The following is a 21,315-nucleotide window of genomic DNA, read 5'->3' as shown; positions in this document are numbered from 1 at the left end:
TCGTTAACTCCGCCAGCTTGTGGAACTCTGCGGAATTGGGCGAACTTTTTCAGTAACTCCGTGGAATTCCATGGAGTGAAACTCCACAAGCTCTGCCCAACACTAGTAAAAATATTCTTCTGTGCTCTAGCACCAGAAGTAGGCCAGTTGTGGATTTTTTAAAGCTTGCTATAGCCTCCGGGGTGTTAGATAGGCATTATGGAGGTAGTTCAATTAGATTGATCCTAGTCGCAGGGAGAGGTGGCACTGCAAGTTCACGAGGTTCCATACGTGCAAGCTTCCAGTCTAGGCTGTCAAGTGATACCATCCACCCTCCCATATCCATCTCAGGGGGGGCATGAGTGTCAGGAGCATTGGTAGTCAGTGTACTGAATATGCTGGAGACGACCCCTCTTTCCAGTCTACCCATTACGAGTTGTGCTTCCAGAGGGTTGCAATCTGTCTGGTTCCGTACATGGTTAAGGCATGTTTGAGATGCAGGTACCTGTGGGTCTTGGAGAGGTCTTAGTGGGCCTGCAGATCTTCGAAATGTATGGATGTGGCTTCCCTGCCACACATCTCCTAATGTGGGGATACCTATATTATCCCACACATGAAGCCCTGGAGCCCTACAACCTGGCAGAGGTGTCCATAGTGGACAGTGGGGTTTGTTGCGTTAATGTAGTTTGCCGGCCCATGAAGCACAGCACCACGCCCCAGGTCATGAAGACTACCCTGGTGGGTTTGTGGAGGAATTGTAGAATAGGGTCCCTGTAAAGTAATCCCATTACGTTGCCAAGCCCAAGAAGGGAGATCTCTACCTGATAGGCAGGGTCGTCTCACCCGCCAGTCAACCACCCATTGAGCACTATTAATTTTGTCACCCAATAGTACATCTGAAGGTCTGCCATGTCCATTCCACCCTCGTAGATCAACCTTCTGCATTTAGTCCATGTTATGCAGGGTTGGCGATTTGCCTATAAAAAGGTCCATATTGATGATGTGAGGTCTTTGAACCATCGGGAAGGAGCGATTCCAAGAAGGTCCGGAGGATGTATAGATATCGAGGGAAGACAATTCTAGAAAAGGGACCTCCTGAAAATATGAGGCAACAGGGCAGGGAAAATACAAATAGCAAAGGAAAAAAAAAAGTCTTACCATTCGATATGTTCATACAAAAGTCTAACCTTTTTAACTCACATAAGTCAATGCTCCTTATTGAATAACATTTTATTTAATATTTGCTAAAATTATTGGTATATAAATCAATATTTGCCACATATTTGTTAAAAATCTACATTTCATATTCAATAATGATCTGCAGGCCTCAACACAAAACGTATCTTAAAAACCACTGGAACATCTTCACTCTCATCTACTTAAGACATTAACTTTCATTCTCATTCATTCCATTCGTTCACTTTCATAAAAACCGTACACATATTATATGAACTTTTTTAAGTATACTCATGTTGGGGGGAGGAGCCTAGCGCGCATCCAAGATGGTCGCGTGAGCACAGGGCTCCCCGGACCCTCGCTGCTCCTCGGAATTTATCCTGAATCTATCCTGACCCGGTTGATGGAATCTGGGAGACGAATGCTGGCTGAACACTAAACTCCTTTCGGAAATCAAATCGGACCTGGCAATCCGGAGTTATGGTGGTTTGAACTTTTGAGGCCCACCCTACGGCAGTGCCCGATGCGAGGGTGATCTGTGGAGCCGGGGCGTAGTTGAACAACAACAGCAGCGGAGCGGTGCCAGTGGCCGTCACATCACTTTCGGTTTCACTTTTGGTCTTTGAGGGGCTGGACTGTGGACTTGCCTGGTGCGACTGGGCTTCCATTTTGCCTTCGCTTGATGCCGGTGGCTTCGTCTGCTGCCAGTGTGCTCATTGACGGTGGTCCCTTCGCTCCGCCATATTGCGGCCTGTGGTGCGACACACGTCTGCCTGGCCTGTGCCACCTCGACGCTTCCTCGGTGGTCCCCTTCGGCGATCGAGGTTCTCATGGGAGGCAGGGGAGACCCCGAGAGGCGTAAGACCAAGACATCCCTACGTGGGGGACCGGTCCAGACGAACAACATGGACCGCTACACTCAGGGTAAAGGATCCCCCGGGACAGCCAATGTCCCCCCGGATGACACCAGTGGTGGCCCGTCCGTTTCCCCGGATCTGTCCCTGCAGGACATCATGGGCGCCATTACGGGCATCAGAGAGACCATCGCTACGCAGTACGAGGCCTTGGCCCGTAAAATCGACACGGTGGCCATTGACATTACCCTAATCCGGGCGGATCTCTCTAAGACCAACGAGAGGGTTCAATCGCTGGATGTGCGGACGTCCTCCCTTGGGACGGACGTGTCGGACCTGAAGGCCACTCTCGGCGATCTCAAGTCGGCCAATGATCTGATGGCCCGGCGGCTGGAAGACTTCGAGGGACGGGCCCGCCGCAATAACATCCGCGTCATAGGCGTTCCGGAGACCTCCGATAACCGCCCGGTTGATCTTCTGGTCGAGGAGCTCATCCTCGAACATCTTGCTCCCGCTGGCCTGAGTAAGTTTTTCGCTGTGGAGCGGGCCCATCGAGTCCCAGGTGGCCGGCCGCGACCGGGTGCCCCCCCCCGAGGCCTATCGTTGCGAGACTTTTCCACTACAGAGACCGAGACGCGATTCTGCAGGCCTCACGGGTTCATGGCCCGGTCCGACATGAGAACTCGTCCATTAACTTTTTCCCGGACTTCACCCAACTTGTCCAGAAACAGCGGATGGGCTTCCAGGGGGTGAAGCGGCGTCTCCGGGACCTCGGTCTCAAGTACTCTATGCTTTATCCTGCAAGGCTCCGAGTGGAACATGAAGATCGGACTACCTTTTTTGACTCTCCTGTGACTGTGAGTGACTGGCTGGATTCGCTGCCAGACCGGGGTGACCGGACTGGGCCCTCTGCCGGTACCGAGGGTGGTGGGTCTCCTTTGGAGTGACTTATGGTCCCGGACTCTGCCAGGTTGTACTGTTCGGCTGGGTTCTACTTCTTTTGTGCATTTTGTTTCACTATGTTGTGTGTGGGGAGCGGGCGGGGACGGGTCCCCTCCCTCCTCCGGGGTCTTTTCGTAGAATGGGGTTTGTAGGGCAACAGGCACACTGCAAGTTGGGGTGGTTTTTTGAACCGCAGGGGTGCAGGGTGGGGGGTGTTGGAGTTGGGGGGGGGTTGGTGGGTGGGTGGGGTTGTTTGCATTTGTGTTTTTTGTTTTCAAGGCGAAGTATTGGCTATGGTTCATCCTTGGGTGTTGAGCTCTTTGCTAGGGGGCCCTTGATCTACTGGATGGGATGGGGGGGGACGGGTTGAGATTGATGTCTTGGAACGTCAATGGATTGGGGGACCGTATCAAACGGGGTGTTGTGCTGCAATATCTGCGTCGTTTGACTCCTGATGTGGTGTTCTTACAGGAGACGCATCTGGTTGGCAACGTTTGTCGGGCTATGAACAGGGGGGGATATCGACTTGTGGCCCACTCTGGTTTCACCACTGGTTCGAGAGGGGTGGACATTCTCTTGCGAGCTTCACTTCCGTTGGAGATCACCAGGGTGGTCCCAGACGATAGAGGGCGCTATGTGGCTCTGACTGGGAGGTGGGAGGGGCAGTCCCTTTCCTTGATCTCAGTCTATGTTCCCCCGGGCCTCCAGAACTCCACCTTCTCAGACTTGGGTCGTATGTTGCTTGGGCTTCCTGACAGTCTTTTGCTTATGGGTGGGGACTTTAATTCGGTTGTCTCGGGTGACCTGGACCGTCATCCGCCCAGGGCCCTCCCTGCTGCCCAGGCGTGGCTGGGCGGGCTCCTGGAGACCTTCCGTCTGGTGGACTGTTGGAGGTTAATGCATCCGGCACAGTGTCAGTACACCTTTCACTCTGGGGCCCATGGGAGTCTCTCCAGACTGGATTATTTCCTTATGCCCGCGGCCCAGGCTACTCGGATTCGAGAGGTCAAACACCTGGCCAGGGGTATTTCTGATCATTCCCCACTGTGGTTGCTTTTTGACACCGGGTCGCGGTCCGCTGGGCGGATCGCTCCTATTAACCCTTGGTACCTGCGAGACCCCAAGATCCGTGATAGCCTGATTAAGTAAATTGATCAATATTTTTCTGAGAATGAGGGGTCGGTATTGTCCTCGGTGTCCCTGTGGGAAGCTTTCAAAGCAGTGCTCCGCGGGCATGCCCTGTCCCAGATAGTGGAGGCCAAGAGGGTCAAGAGCGAGGCGGTTGTGACGCTGGAGACTGAAATATCGGGGCTGGAGGCAGCCTTGGAGGCGGGTGTCAACCCGGATGGGCTGCATGCCCTCAGCCTGAAGCAGTTTGAATATAAGTCTCTCGTCACTGATGCTGCCAAGACTATATATAGGGAGCAGCAGGGCAGGTTGTATGACGCCGGAGACAAGGCGGGTAAGCTGATTGCCTGGTTGGACAAGAAGGAGAGAGTGAATCGTGTGGTCCCGGAGCTTCGGGTGTCGGATGGAGTGTGTGTGACTGAGCCTGGTGAGATTGTTGAGTGTTTTGCTGACCACCTCCGTGCAGTGTACTCCCCGGTGTCCGATAGAGATGAGGACGACTCTCGTCTTCTGCTTCGGGATATTGCCCTGCCCGGCTTATCCGTCGATGACCGCGAGCTGATGGATGCCCCTTTGTCTGTCGAAGAGATTGCTACTGCGATTCGCTCCCTCCGCTCGGGCAAGGCTATGGGCCCCAACGGCCTGCCGATTGAACTATATAAGTTGCGCCCGGATAAAATCGCGCCTTTCCTCCGTCATATGTTTCAGTAATCGCTCGAGAGGGGTTCCCTTCCTGACGACCAGCGTCTGGCTACTATAGTAGTGATTCCCAAGGAGGATAAGCCACGTGACCGCTGTGCCTCCTATAGGCCTATTTCCCTGCTGAATGCCGAACCCAAAATCCTTGCTAAGGTCCTCGCTAATCGCTTGCTGAGCGTTATATGTGACTTGATACATCCGGATCAATGTGGCTTCATCCCACATCGTAATACCGCTCTTAACTTACGGCGTCTGCACGGCGTCCTTGCTAGGGCTGAGTACTTGGCTGAACCGGCCATATTGGTTTCCCTAGACGCCACGATGGCCTTTGATACCATTGAATGGCCATTTCTTTGGGCCGTCTTGGCGAAGTTTGGGTTTGGGGAGGGGTTCCTTGGCTGGGTGAAGCTCCTTTATGCTGGACCAATGGCTCAGGTGGTTGTCAATGGGCGGGTTTCTCGGCCTTTCGCTCTCGGGAGGGGAACTAGGCAGGGGTGCCCGTTGTCCCCGCTGCTCTTTGCTCTCGCCCTGGAGCCGCTCGCTGCCTGGCTCCGTTGGGAGCCCTCGATTAGAGGGCTCCGGTGGGCCCCGGGCTTCGAGGATCGGGTTTCATTGTACGCGGATGATATTCTCTTGTATCTCACCTCACCGCGGAAGTCGCTCAATGTTCTCTTTGATGTCCTTACTTCCTTCGGGAAAAACTCGGGTCTGATAATCAACTGGTCCAAATCTTGTGTGTATCCTATCTCTGGTGGTTCTCCTCTCTTGCCGCCTCGGCTTCCGCTCCAAATATCTCAGTCCGGCTTTAAATACCTGGGGGTGTATGTTTCGTTGGATCCGGCGGTCCGCTATGAGCAGAATCTCCTGTCTCCACTCCGGCGTTTGAGGGCAGATACGGCTCGGTGGTGTAAGCTGCCCTTGTCTCCGCTTGGTCGCGCGGCGCTGTTTAAAATGATGTCCCTTCCCAGATTCCTTTATGCACTCCAGAACTTCTTCGATGTCATTCCTGCGGCCTACTTTAGGGAGGTGGAGAGTTTGCAGAGGAGACTGGTTTGGGACGGGCGATCGCGTATCGCGTTGGCCAAGCTGACTCTTTCCTGGTATGACGGGGGCATCGCGCTTCCTGATATTAGACGGTACTATTGGGCCTCCCAGCTGTCTGCCATTAACCATGCTACGTACGCTCCTGGTTCGAACCCGGCATATGAGATGGATAAATTCCTGCTCCCCGGCGGTAACTATAACAGAGCGCTTTACTCGCGGTCTGCTGGTAGGGCCCTTACGGGCCCTACCAGGATTGCGGTCCGTGTATGGAAGGCGGCTAACGTTGCGATGGGCTGGAGTGTGCGTTTAACGTGCGCCACTCCTCTATTCGACTCAGACCGCTTGGGAAACCTCTGGACAACGAAAGGCTTCGAGCGCTGGGATACAATCGGCATCAGCAGAGTGGGGGACCTGTGGGTTAAAGGTGCGGTTAAATCCTTCGCGGCGCTTCAGCGCGAGTATGAGCTTAGTGACAGAGAGTTCTTCCGTTATGCACAGGTTCGGCACGCCCTGCTTTCGGTCTTTGGGGAGGGGACCACGGTCCCTTCTTCTTCGCCTCTCGAGGACCGCATACTCGACGGTCACGTCCCCGACAGTACTATTTCCCTGATTTACAAAAAACTGATAAACAATCGGGCTGACCTCTTGGTGCGTCTTCGGGAGGCATGGACGGGAGATGGGGTGGAGCTGGACGATGAGGACTGGCAGACTGCACTGTCATCCCCTAAGGAGGCGGCCATCCCGGCCCGTCTCCGCCTGGTCCAGCTTAAGATTCTCCATCGTGTATATGTGACGGGCCCCCGCCTGGTCTCGATGGGGTTTTCAGACGACGGACTCTGTAAGCGTGGCTGCGGGCTCAGTGCTACTTTTCTCCATATCCTATGGGAATGCCGCGAGGTGGCGGAATACTGGCGCCGGGTGCATGATATTATGAGACGAGTCACCGGGGTCGCTCTGCTGCCGGAGGTGCGTCGTTGTGTGCTGAATGTATGGGAGCCCAATGACTGCAATGCGGCTCAGGCTCGGTGGGCGGCCTTGGGGAACATGATTGCAAAGAGAAATTGCGCAGCTTTGGGGTTCCCAGCGGCCTCCCACCGTGTCCGTCTGGAAGGAAAACATGGACTGGTGCATGTTCAGGGAGAAAACGGTGTATGTGGCCTGTGGTAAACCGGGGGCTTGGGGTAAAATTTGGGGGCAGTGGAACGCGTATCGTGGGTCTATCTGTGCTCCCCCTTTGGTAGATACGTCCGGGGTTGCCTCGTCCCCCTGATCCTTGAGGGTTCCTTGCGCATCTCGTACTTCGGAGTACAGATTTGGTTCTCTCGTTGCCCCCCCCTCCCTCTCAGGTCTTCTTTTATTGACCGCCCTCGGGTGGTTGGGTGTTGACTCCCCCGGCTGGTGTTCGCCGCCCTTCATAAGTCGTTTCGCCTTGTTTGTTGTATTTTTGTATTTTTCTTTTTTTGTTGTTATTTATACTAAAAGTGTGTATTCTGATTTCCTTTATGTGCAGTCTGATTTACTGTGATAGTGCGGAGCCCCTGTGGGCTAGCCATTGTTTTCTGATATGCTGGAACACTTTGACTACTAGCGGCCGGCCCTGGTGGTTGTAGGCCCGTGTTTGTAACCCTTTTATGCACAATAAAATCTTTTAAAAAAAAAAAAAAAAAGTATACTCATGTTGCAGGTCAATCCATTATTATTACAAACATGGTCCATACGTGTTGTCTAAAAAAAGTACAATTATTATATACAAATATTTAAATTCTTTAATTCTATGGCTATTAGCATTTTTCAATAATAATGTTGATAGCCACAGAATGAAAGGATTTAAATAACTGTATATAGTAATTGAAGGCTGTCGGCGAACTCAAACGCCAGGGATCAACACACACAGGGCACTGCTGCATGTCTGTAAATTATGATGTCCTGGTGCTGGCAGAGAGATAGGCATCATCGGGGCAGGATTATTGATGGATTTATTGAAATGGTCCGCAAAGCCTATCCCGCATGCGGACGTCTTGCGACACACCTCTATGCCCTCCCTCTGTAGGTGTTCACAAGTTGACTTGTGAATTTTCCTATTTGCTCTGATAATGGAAAAGCCCTACCTCTGTGTCAATGTGTACAAAATACAGGAATTTTTACAAGAACATAAACCAGGATCCTATGTATTTTGAGTGGCCTTCTGTCCTTGAAGTATGCCATACTCCAGTTTCACACAGTAAAGTAAAATCTTGATCATTTTTCGAACTCAGACATTTACTGCAACTCATAGATGAATGAAATTTTAGCCTGCCATACCAAAAGAGAACTCTTAATTATTGTTATCATTCGGTAAAGCTCAAAAGAGCAATTGTATTACCCTCGTTATTCCACTGCAACCATATTTATGGCAGCCTTACAAAAAAGAGCATTACAAGCTTTAACTCCCCTTTAAGAAGAATGAAAACATGAATCTCTTTAAGGAAGCTTTGGTGCCTTTGCTGATTGATCTGAGCCACAGCATCCTCTGCTGATAAACCAGACCCACCATTTTGCCAGGTTATATCATGCCTAGATCCTGCTTGGCCCACACTGACTAACACGCCAGAACAAACGTTCTCCTTGGCTAACCACTGGACGTCCTTTCATCTAATGGTGAACCATTGCACCCGAAGAACAGACACAAGGTGACGTGATGCATTCAAAAACAAATGAATGAATAGATGATCATTCAATCACACATGCATTGACTAGATGACATGCATAGTACTATCTCTAGGGAACATATTGGGATTGATTTTTTGACGGATTGTGTGGAAACATTTTATTTCTTACTTTCTGGTACCTGGTGAAGTTCATCTTAGTTAAAGATTTGCCTTCTATCCATCATCTTTTCTTATAGTATGTCGCAGCAAGCTTAGGTTTGCAAGGGACCATGAATTTATAGGACTTCAGAGAAGTGTCCTGCGGTATGAAATGCTATTTGAAGCTGACCAAAAGCTAACATGGCTTCGGTTTGCTAGAGATAATGTGCACAAAGGTAGCATGAGTAATGTGTGCGCGAGAACGGAGTAAAGGGACGGCTATATGTGCTCCCGAACATTTGTTACATATTAAAAGGAAATACCTTCAACAGGTAGAGGGATGAGAAGAAAGCAAGAGAAGAGATTCGCAACATTTTAGGGATATCACTTTGCAATTTAGGTTTCTCCAAATATTCTTGGTCACAAATCTTTGTGCCCCTGGTCTTCCACCTCTAAGCCAGGCCTTGAATGTTCATCTAATACACCTAGCGGAAGGGGAGCCAGGCTGCGCGATCCCACACATACCGGATATGCGTCACTGGAACAGCTCTCTAGTCCCTGCGCGTGGAAAAGCTTCAAGGGGATTAAGTTCTCCAGATAAGAGCCCGGTTCACCCACCTGCTCGCTCGAGGCGGTACAAAAGGGCTCGGTCTTTAGGCGCCTTTGGCAGCATCAATCTTTGAAATTCAACAACAGTAGGCTCTTAATGCATTGGGGATTACGCCTTAATAAAAGGCAGCCCCCTCCTTGCTGATAGGTGGAGCTTAGTAGAATTCACAGGACGAAGGGCCAGTTTTAGGTGAGGCTGGAATGAAATGCACAACACCCTCATCAGGAAAGCTGTGATATTCGGAAAGATTCAATACTGGTTTTAAATCGAAAAATAAGAATTTGGCAATGTTTCTACAAGCTGAGGCGCGGCCGGCGTGTAATCGTGCCCTGAAGGGATCCGGAAGTCTGCGATAGGAATAAACCTTTTAGCGCAAGCTTTGAAGTTCTTTGTATGTGTCCCGACCGGGGGACGGATGGCGGACAAGGCCATTTTGAGGGGGATGCAGGGGTTTGGACAGATTAAAAAATGAGGCTGCAGAAGCGTCAGCAAGTAGGAGTTAATTTCTATAAAGGTCAGGATTAGACACGTCCTACTGCATGAAGGTATGTTATGTCAACATGATCATGTTTTCGACACTCTGTACAGTAATACGCCTCTAATGCTAGATTTCCTATTACTACCTTACTTGAGCAAACATTTAAATACTTCAGAACACTAAGACAGTGGACTATAAAATACCTTAACAGCCACAGACAATAATTCACATTTTCTTTACAAGCTTGTATAATAAATAAGTGCAGTTATTGATATTATTGGAATTAGAATCGTTTGCTGAGAAGCTATTACACGTGATTGTGTTAGTGCTGCAGACTCTGCAAAAATAGACACATTAACTGAGACTGCATTCCTTAAGAAACAAGCATTGGCATAGCTAATAGGTCTCACCTTTGGGACCTTATAAGTATTTACCCATGCAGCACATTATCCTTGGTGCTATATAATTACTGTACACTGTGTGATGCAGTCCTTAACTACTGTGGAATGTTAGGTATCATTTCTTTGAAGCATCCTTTCACTGTGTTTATTATGAAAGTTATTAACATTAGCCAAATTTTGATTGTTAGAAAGTGTTACATGTATATAGCGGAAATGATAGGAAGGATGCGGAATAAGAAGGGAGGAGAAGAGAGGAGGGTGAACGAAAACTTCTGGTTTGGAGAAGTGGGTGAATGGCATGTATGGAAAGGTGGCCTTTGTATGCACACCGTGCAGCACTGTCTCTCTCATCAGGGTAAATCATCTTACAACTTTACCTGGGCACTCAGCTGCCATCCTGCGACGTGGAAGAAAACAATCAAATATAAACCATACTTATGAAGCAGACTTTGAGTGTAATTGAGTAGAGTTCAGACGCACTATATTTGATTTTGTTGTACATCTTTAATGCAAGGACGTTTCCCGCAGGTTTCCTTTGCTTCCTTTTCACATGCAATCTAGAAGGTTGTCTCATTAAAGCAGATCGATTTTTTATTTATTTTTTTGTTTTGAAACATAATTAAGTTGAAATAGTTCAAAGGTTAGGAAAAAAATGATAGTCTAGATTATACATTTTCTCAAAGTCAAGCTCCACAGAATAGTGATGTCAGAGCAGGGGATTCTATGGTCGAACATACACAGATTTATACGTATTCACGCTTAATAATAATTATAAAAACAGTATATTCACAGGAAGGGTGATGGAGAACAAAAACCTGCAACTGCTAGTGCACACAAATGCAGACAGACTCAAGTGCACCCAGCCTAGCAGCAGGCACTTCATCGTCTACACTGCTTAAAGTGCAAGGACGCCATGAAAACAAGTGTTTACCGGAAAGACGATTCAAAACAGAACTTTATTTAAAAAAAAAACATGGATTTTTATATCAGCCTGTAAAATAACTCAAGAGGAAAGCGGCCAAGGGAAAGGTTATACGTGCACCGTCAGTAGTGGAAGGTTACTGCTAGTGGCCCAGTGCTCTCTTCATACCTGTCCTGGCTTCCCAAACATTGAAAGCCGAGCACCGTTTCCTTGAGTGCTTGCAGGATTGACTTGCTGCAGTTCAACAAAGCTTAATTGCAAGGTGATTGTCTAGAACCCAAATGTGACCTTTTTCTCATATATGGGTTCAGTGCCATTAACAAACGAACGAACACTGGCTCCTGTGAACAGAATGTAATGTTTTTGCATCTGTTCTATCACTGACGTATAGTTGTACTGTCATAGAAAGGTGCATAGCAGAATCAGCTCATAGTGCCCACATTTCAAGAAAATCACATTAAAAAAAGGTGGCCTAAAAAGGTGGGCCTGTTTGTCGAGGAAGTGGATGTGTTAGGGGGTCCTGACTGGAGTAGATGAAGCAGAGAAGGAAATAAACACAGCAGTTGTAGAGCACGTTCACCCACATTTGTAGAGCACATGTTCGCTCCCAAGGAGGTATCTGGGTCTTTTGAGCTTAGAAGGAGGACAGAATCAGAGGAACTAGTATGATTGGAAAATATCACCTTGGGGTCGAATACAAATCGGTGGAGTGGCTGCATGAATCCACAGAGCCACCGTAACTGACCGGAAAAGAGAGTTGAAATAGCTATTTCCATGCCATAATGGATTACAAGAAGTTACTCGGGAGGGCAGAGTCACAGAGGAGGGAAACAAAAAATACATTAAGTATTGGAAAGGCCCAGACTTTTCTATAGATTTTATATTGTACTTATTGTGCCTAGCCGTTGCTTTAGAGTGCTCATACCAGCGAAAGGAGGAAATATATAGTTGACTGGAGACTTCAGGGACCTGAATTCATGCACCAGTGCTTATGTTCTATAAGCACGACACAAAAACACATCACTCAAAGGGTCACACACGAGCACCAGAAAACGAGAAACAGAAGGGGGCGAGTGGCTCTCCTAAGCAAGATGGCCTTGCAAATATCATCAAACCTACACAAAGGGAATAAGTGGTAGACTACCAAGGATGCCACAAGTGACAGTGGAAGAAAGAGGGCTGCCACCCACGAGACGTTGGTGTCACGTACACAAATGTAACCACTTAGAAGTGGTCGAAGGTGTTAGGCGTGAGCTGCACACTGTGAAGCAGAGAAAATGACTCGTGCAGTATTTTCTACCTTGAAGTGTCTTTTATGTGGATCTGTAAAAGTGTAGCGAGGCACCTCATTTTTGTTTGCCGTTTTATACAGTTCGAATTTTAGACTCTCTTGTACGATTTACTTGTGATGCAGAACCCCACAACCAGCCTCACAGATCTAACTTCTAGTGGGTGATGATTTTGCTGATTTGGTGGCTATTGCTGCACGGAAAGGGGACTGGAAGGACTGATGCCCATGTAGCCATGCATGTTGCCTGCCATATCCACGTTCCTAGGCTTGAAAAGACTGGGGTGATTGCAGCAGTGGCTGGGGAGATGGACGTGGTCCATAAGCCAGCACCCTAGAGTAGTCTCAGAATTTCCTAAACTGGTGAAGAAACTGGCAGGGAATAAAAAGAATAGGCAGAGAGTTGTGGCTCTATGTTTTTCCTTTTGAGGTTGTGGAGAACTTTGAACAGAGGGAGTAGGAGCTCTTGGTGATAGCCAGATGACATTTACCAGAGGTACGCCTGAAAGCCTAAAACTGGCACAGCTCTCTAGGAATATTTGTGCATTCCAAATAGAAGCTTGCAGCAAACTGATATACATCTATGGGTGAAGATTTAACAATTTTTTCCAGAATCGAAGCCATGGTGTCCACCAATTGCGGTACCAAACAGCTTTATTTGGCCCTTTGAAAGTATTCTCTTACTTTTTCATGCAGATCTGATTAAAACGCACTAATCAGTGTCTTTCCTCTTTTATTTTCTATGTTCTCCATGTTTTGGTTCTGGATTCAACTCCTTCAGACAGGAGTTAGCCATAATAGTGGTTTCTGGCACGCTTTCGGGGTGATGGGGGGGGGGGGGGGCGAGACCTGCCATAGCTGGCCCATCTTCCCAGACAGTTTCGGTTATAGATTTGATTCAGAAATATTCACAATAAGAACATCGGAACGTTCATATCAACACAGCTTGCAACAGAAATCTTTAAAATTATACATAAGCTGTTATGCTGTTTGAACAATCGGATTTTTGAAACTTGAGATAGATATTGAAACAACTTAATATTTAGGAATGAGTTACTGATTAACTTCTTAAACTTACCAGAAGGGTTTTGGAGTAATGCCATAATGAGTGACGATTGACTGTGGCGAAAGAAAGACTTCAGTTGAATCTTGTGCTAAAAAATAAAGATGTAAATGTTTTTGAAATTGTGATTTCAGGCAAATCCTAATTTCATCTATACATGTTATTTAGCTGCACAATATGTAATAAATCAATGTATTCTTTATTATCGATTGTAAGGCAACAATAACACCACCCATATGTTTCTCTGCAGCGTGCCTTTCAAAGGAAAGGTGAAATAAGTACATGACAATGGGTGTATTAAATATTCGTAGCTGATTGAAATTTGATCGATTTCGAAGGGAACAAAACATACACCTGTTATAAGAATGCCCCAGATTTCAGGGTTGTCATTGTAAAAAAAAGTTTAAAAAAAATGCATCTAGAAATTTATATTATATATAAACCATGATAAAAATATGCCAAGATTATATCTAAATACATTTTAATCAACGCAGTAAGACAATAAGAACGTTTCGCAGCAAACTTCAAAACTAGAAAAAGAGGTCCGATTCAAAGGAAGGGGTGACCGCTATCACTGCCAAGACCTTCAGTACCTGTTCGTGTGCTATATAAATGTATTAAGGACGAAAAACTCCTTCAGTTTTAAAATAACAATATCACAAAAAGCCATATAACTGAGAATGCTACCACAGGATCAGATCTCAAGCTCATTGTTTTTGATGATGGCATCTTATTCCAACGTCACCCGCTTGACACAAACAGATCTAATACATCTTTGAAGGTGCGGGAACTTTTGTGGTTGTGCATGTGTATGCGTACTCTTCCCTGCTTTCAATTTTTCCAAAAGTTAGTAATGTGTTATATTTAATGTGGCTCAAAGAAAACACCACAGGTCCTTATCTTCTACCTGATGAATTTTTTAAAAACTTTAGAGATGGGTGAATCCCAGTCCTGGTAAAAATATTCATCATCTATACAACTATTGGAAGTTTACTAGGGGTGGGCGGAATTTGCGGAATTAACCTTCGCAAATTATCGCGAGAATGTTTAAAATTATCGCAAACAAGCAGAAATATCGCGAAGATGCGGAAGTTTTTTTCCGGCATGTTCGCGAGATTTTCTGCATGGTTGCGGGTCGCCAACTTACCCATGTGGTTGCTTGCGGGCGCGGCCATCTTGTTTTGAGTTGTTCTCGCGGTGCATGATCGCGAGAAGAAAGACGTGATCGCGCGACGCATGACGTCACTGCGGGCGCGAACTGTCGCGAGACAGCGCAAATGGCTAAAAACAATACAACATCTCATGGAGAACGCGACCGGATCAAGAAAACTTGTCGGCGAACGCAGGGATTCAGGTAAGGCGATCGCGCGCGCGCGAGAATGTATTATTTTACAGCGCGAGCAAGAAACAAATTATCGCCAAGCTGCGGAAACCGGAATTTTTGACATTTTCGCGCTCTCCGCGGAACGCAAAAATGTCAAATTATCGCAATTTCCGCGAACGGAACGAAATTTTTGCCCAGGCCTAAAGTTTACCTCAGACAACAACAGTATGATCTTGCCTAATTATAAAAGAGGACAGCGTAACGATCCAACTGCTTACAGGAGTATTAGCCTCATCGAAGTTGGATTGAAGATCTACAGAAGTATCATCCTGATCGGGCTTCAAAGTTGGCTGTATGAATATAACATACTAATTGAGCAGGGTTTCCTCAAGGGTCCTTTGACAAAGCAACACCATTCACTTGTAAGTTTTCAAGGTTCTCAAATCTTCGATCTTGTAAAAAGAAAGCTGCTGGAGAAAAAAAACTGGTGGCCGTGTCAATCAATCTCTTCATGTCACCTTCATAAAATCTTTATACAAGGATTTCTTCGCAAAAGTATGATTTGGATCTAATGGTGAATTGTCTCAGAAGTTTAATATAAATACAGGTGTAAAAAACTGATGAGGTTCTTTTATGTGTTTTTTAATAACCTACCACAGGAAAAAAGTAAATGTCCCAACAATGTGAATAAAATATAGGCAGTACATGTTCATGCCCTGCTGTATCCCAACTCGCTATTACTATCGAAAACATATAACAGCTTCCAAAGTTTACGGAATTGGATGGAAGCAAATTGCTCAGATAACCAAATCAAACGAAACCAAAACAAATCTAAGCTGCTTTTTTTTTTTTTTAGCTAAGCATGATCTCAAAGAGAAAGAGAATTTATGCAGAAAGGTGGAAAAATGCAAATGTTGGTGGCATGTATACAGAGCCAGGACTCAAGATGACCATGTCTTTTTGGAGCTCCCGATCCAAGCCTCATCCCCCTTGTTTGAAAAGATTACTAGGGCTGTCTGGTGGAAGGTGGGACCGCCTTTCATAAGAAGGAACTGCTAGGTCAGCATCTGGGTCAAATATTATCAGAAAGGCAACTCCCATTGCTGTGTATCGACGGTGCTACAGCTTCTCCCCAGCATGTGCCAAGCAGTGGGACAGGTATACCCAGACGTGGGTTCCGTGGACACTGTGCAACAGGAACCAAGCTATACCTGACTGAGGAGCCCTAATAAGGGTGAAAACAGTCTTGGGTTGCATGTGTTCTGGTTCAAGGAGGCAGTTCTGGCTCGACTGCTCCTATTGGAGCAGGGTCAAGACTGATTTGCATATGACTGTGACCAAACTGCGGTGAGTGAAGTAGTGAATGCAGCAGAGGACAAAAAAAAGAAGGCTTGACAACTCGAGTACTTCTGATTGAGGGGTAAGAGAGTCAGGGAAAAAGAGTCGGAGAAGACGCAGCGGAAATAATTATGTTAGAGTTAGGAGTCTCTGGTTGGGCCGAAACATTTAAAAATTGTGCCTTAAAAAGCACTGAAAACCTGTCTCTACGGTGGAAACCTTGGACAATTTGTGTAGTAACACACGCCTGAGTGCCTATTATTCCCTACTCTTTCATGGGCGAGCAGCTCAGAGATGTGTTGGAGGCAATGTTCTGCGATTTGCTGGATATACAGGAGGTAGGGGAAGAGGTGGAAAAATAAGATGTACAGCCATCCTCAGGACAAAGGAGTCGAGTTTCACCTGTTAGAAGCACGTTAATGGCTACTATTTGCTCGTCGTAGTACAGCATAAAGCGCTGCGAGTCTTGTTCATGAACAAAAGGTCATGAATGTAGTCAGCCAACCTAGCTTGACATAAGAAGCCCCACTCGAGGGGAACTTACAGTCAGCGGGAGACAAGAGTGAGCAGGCCAGCCTTTACACATAAAAGTTGCTCACCTGGAAAAAGACATGATTTTAGTTAGTCGAGGCCGCTAGTTTTTGCTTAGTCTGGACCTGTAGGAGGAACAACCAAAGGTTTGATGAGGGGGGTTCCTTGCAGCCATTCCGGCCTGTTTGTGGGGTTAATGGCACACTGGCCTGCGTTTCTGGGGTCTGGTGCCCTTTATATAAGGGGAGAATTAGAGTGGGGTGTAGGCTTCTGTGAATTGCGTTTCTTTGTCTTTTTCTCTTAAATGATGTGTTTTCTTGACTGTTCGGCTCCTTCCACCTTGGTTTTCGAATGAGTCACTATTAATTGACAACAGCGTTCTGTATCTTCAGCTTCCATATTTCGTTATGAACAGGTGTACTGGTGCTGTTTTTCATTGCGATTCTGCTGTTCCCCCTTTGTACTTTATAATGGCTTGAGAGTTTTCGGAGTCTACTGTGCTGTTTTTACAGTTTGTATTGCTAAATTCAGCTGTTAAAAAAACTAGGAAAGGGTGAACGGTGTCAGCAGTGCAATAAATGGTGGCCAGATATAAAATCTGGCAGCGCAATTGTGTCAGAAACTTCTACACTTACCACAGGCAAATCTAACAGCTCAGCTGTAGGAGGGTTCACCAAAAGAAAGATGGATATTTACAAAATCTAGGGCCATATGTAGGTAGGCTGTGTTTTGCGATTCTCTAATTGCAATTTTTAGGGAATCGCAATTAGAGAATAGCAAAATGCTATGTAGGTAGGATTAGCAATTTTGTTTGCGAATCCCACCTATTCCTTATTTGCGATTCTCTAATTGAGAATCGCAAATAAGGAATACCTTGCCATTCATTCCTATGGGCTAAAAGGCCCATAGGAATGAATAGGAAGACATTCTCAATTTGCGATTCTCAATTAGAGAATCGCAAATTGAGAATGCAATTTCAAGGGTGCAAGGGTGTCAACATGACACCCTTTTGCACCCCTGTAATGAGCATGGGTGCACATGTGGCGCACATACATGCACTAAGGGCATGTATGTGTGCCACATGGCACTTTGAATAATGCAAACAACTGCATTATTGAAAGAAATCGCAAATTACCATCAACCTGAAGTTGGTGGTAATTTGCGATTCCATAAGCCAAAATAGCACAACTTGGGTGCTTTCTACATTGCATTTAAGGAATCGCTATTTGGGATTCCTTAAATGCATTTGCAAAATAAGGAATCGCAAATTTTGCGATTCCTTATTTTGCATGCAGCTTTTCCTTCCTACATCCCACTTAGCAAAATTGCGATCGCAAACGCCGAAATTCGGCGAATTTCGGCGTTTGCGATCGCAATTTTGCTTTCTACATGTGGCCCCTAGTGAGATATCCTTTTAAAAGAAGCTCCTCAGAACGCAGACGCTACAGATTAATGCTGGTATGAAACTATTGTTGGCCTAAGGCCATCCATTAGCCAATCCTTTGTGGGTAGGGTAGCAAGAAGGTTAAAAGTGGGGGTTGGCATCCTCATGTTCACGACATAGCAGCTCTATTAGCAGCAGCAAACAGGAGTTGAATGAGAGACGCTCACGATGACTACACACTCGACGAGACTAGAGGGGGAAACAGGCTCAGCCTGCAGATCACCGGGCCCTCCGCCCAAAATAACAAGCATTTGCAAATGAAGAATTACCTAACAATACAGGGTGGCCCAAACAAAACCGATGAATCCCTTCACTCATGAAAACACACAGGGAAGAGGAGAGCCCCAATGATACAAGTCTCCACAAGATGTCACCCGCATCTAACTGCAGTACCCGTGGCAGGAGGACAGACAAGAGGTTTCAGGTGCCCATTTCGAGCTATTTCCTAGAAATAAAGGAGATAGAAAGACCAGTTAACTACGTTGCCTTTTCTCCATGTGAAAGCCAGAAATGTAGACGCTTATAACTCAAACAAGCATTTGCAATGCAATAGGTCTCGCATTTGCGAGAGTTGGAGCTATTGGCATTGTAAATGACAATGCCTTTTATTCATTTGTTTTGTAAACCTGCAAGCGGTGCATAAACACGCACTTTACGAGAAGCAAGGCTGGCAGTAAAAGAGACTGCCAGCCTTGCTTCTCATAAGCATGGACTATAAGTACAAAGTGCTTGTTTACGCACAGCTTGCAGGTTTTTCAAACGCATAAATAAAAGGCATGTCATTTACAATGTCAATAGCTCAAACTTTCGCAAATGCAAGACCTATTGCATTGCAAATGCTTGTTTTAAATACCATGCAACCTACCTTGCAGGCTACCAGGCTTACACAAGCTGGACTACATTTAAAAGGGCATTTTTACCTGTCAAAGTGTTATGCAAACAGGTTGCACTGCAGGTTTTCCACTGCAGCAGCCCGGCTACAAAAGGTAGGACTGAAGCCATATTTCTCCAGCTACTATAGTGGATGGCACAACAGGTGCTGTCCTCCACAAGCAGCATTTAACTTCCAGGTCCTAAACACTTTCTACACCATATACTGGGGGCTTACAGGAAAGTTAAATGAGCCAATTAGGAATAAGCCAATTTAAGTATGTTTAAAGGGGGAGCAATGGGACTCCATTTCTGGTTAACAGAGTTCTAAAGCCAGCACAAATATAGGGTCCAGCAAAAGACGAAAAATCTGGGGTGACTATATAGAAAAGGCAGATTTCCTACCGGCTTATAACATTGTTCAAGAGTCAACTGAGGCCTAGTTAAGCAACACGACAGAACAATAACTGGGAAATATTTATAGAATATTGTTAAGCAATACACTTCATGCTTATTATTGTGCAAGGCCATACAAAACACATCAAGCAATGACGGAAATGTAAACATGATATTGCTTAAGTGTAATTTATGCATGCTATGGAATGAAGCCAATGAAATTTCCCAAAGCAATGACTGTACTTTTTATCCAGTAAAACAGAGGTTTGCTATAGCAGCATATGCTTCTTGTCCGATAAGATGACACTTATAGGCCTAGTAACACCACAAATAAGTCCAGCATATACCAGGACCAAAAACCAGGAAAAGGTACAGCTCATTTAATTTGAAAAGGAAACTTTTGAAAATCTGCAACTTGTGTAGATGAGTGGCCTGCTCCCATGCGGATATTACCAAATAATGTAAATAGTATTCTTGTATTTACATTTATACCCTACTACAGTACATCCTACTGTTTATACAAACATCTCTGAGTTCAGCAGTAGCAAAATACATTTGTGCTGAAAACAGGTGGATGTATTTCTCCAAGGTACTTGTTATACACTAACAATGCCTGAAGAAGAAAACTATTAAAGACTTGAGGGACGTTCACTAATTTGAAGGTTCTACCACTAGACGCGTTGTGCTCCTCTTGTGGGGGAAATATTATGTGCCAATGAATTTTGCCAACTATTGAGTCATTCATTTTATTTCAATGGTTGATAGTACAAAACATAAATGGATGCAGAATCCGACACTCGCTTCCACGTGGTAAATCATAACCTAAGCTATAGCCCCACCTCTGGCTTTCTAAAACTAAGAATTAAGCCACATCAGGGGTATGTTTTTGTTAGGGGTCAAACAGTTAAATAAGGTCAATATAAAGCTATAAACACACTGCAAATGTCCATTTGCACAAGTACATTAAAATCAGTGTTCGGTGTTAACTGTTTCGTCCACATTTCCTTGCCAAATCGAGACATCATCAGATTCAAAACACTGGCGTTCTAGACCGGTCTGTGAATGTTGTTTCAAAAAGGAGGTGCTGGTGTAAAGTGACTATTGGCGTCACATTACATCTCACACCAAGACAGACAGCATCAGCAACGTTTTAGAATGCATGTTGCTGGCAAATGTTAGAGGTGCAAGACTGGGTAGAGGACACCGTTTTTCCCATAGCTGGGAGACCCCTTCATTTATATCCTGCACACACAAGGCTAGTTCACTCTCTTCCCACTTACACCATACCCTCTAAGCTCCATACCTTGCTGTTGGCGCAGGTCACGCTCCGCAGGACTCCGTAGAAGATGGGCAGCAGCGCCATGATCATCAGGCTCCCGTAGTCCAGCGCCGTCCCCTCGGGGGAGGCCGGCAGCAGGGCAGATGCGTTGCAAGCTGTAGGTCCGAGACGTTGATCAGCGATGCCTCCGCCATGGCTGGAGGTTCGTGGGGCTGCGGGGTCCAGAGAAGGAGGTGGGACGGGAAGGCGCAGCGTCGAGGCTGCGTGGAGCTCTGTATTAGGGCCCCGGACAGGGAAGAGACTGCTCTTTCAAGCTCCGCTGCTTTTTGGTACCGGTAAGGGCACGTTACCTAAACAACTAGGAAGTGACGTCCCTTCCGGATGAAGTTCACAACTTTATCTAATACTGAACATAATTAGTAATGCCCTTTCTCATTTCTGAGCGCCTGTGTCCCTGGCCCTTCCAGTCCTCTCGGAGTCATGGCGCCTCCTATCACCTCATGTGATAAATATAGGAAGACGATATTTGAAAAACGTAGGCTGCACCAGTGATTTTAATAAAGTCCCCTCCAAGGCCGCCTTCGTCTCCCCGTTTGTGTATAATTAACGAACCGAGAGAAAACATTAATCTCGGTGCCAAAAGGCAAAACTTGTGTCGGTTTTAAAAGGTTAGCGCCTCGTCAAGGGCTCCTGGACTGTGAAAGACTTCCTCCAGCGAAGAGAAACAGCAGAAAAGTAACCCCCTCCTGGTACCTAATTGTAG

General features: G+C 46.2%; 1 protein-coding gene across 2 annotated transcripts in view; it reads right to left on the bottom strand.

The window, feature by feature from the left end:
* The window catches only part of FANCC (FA complementation group C), a 1,034,531-nt gene that overhangs the window by 128,477 nt on the left and 884,739 nt on the right, over window positions 1-21,315 (bottom strand). For both annotated transcript variants that reach the window (XM_085632903.1, XM_085632904.1), the window contains exon 11: window positions 13,386-13,461. In XM_085632903.1, coding sequence (XP_085489029.1) covers window positions 13,386-13,461 — 76 coding nt within the window. The remainder of the gene's footprint in view (window positions 1-13,385; window positions 13,462-21,315) is intronic.

Source organism: Triturus cristatus, chromosome 2_1, assembly GCF_964204655.1.
Source record: "Triturus cristatus chromosome 2_1, aTriCri1.1, whole genome shotgun sequence".
In the NCBI taxonomy this organism is placed as follows: domain Eukaryota; kingdom Metazoa; phylum Chordata; class Amphibia; order Caudata; family Salamandridae; genus Triturus; species Triturus cristatus.
Note: the sequence above shows the minus strand (reverse complement) of the source record. Positions and strands in the feature narration are given on the sequence as shown.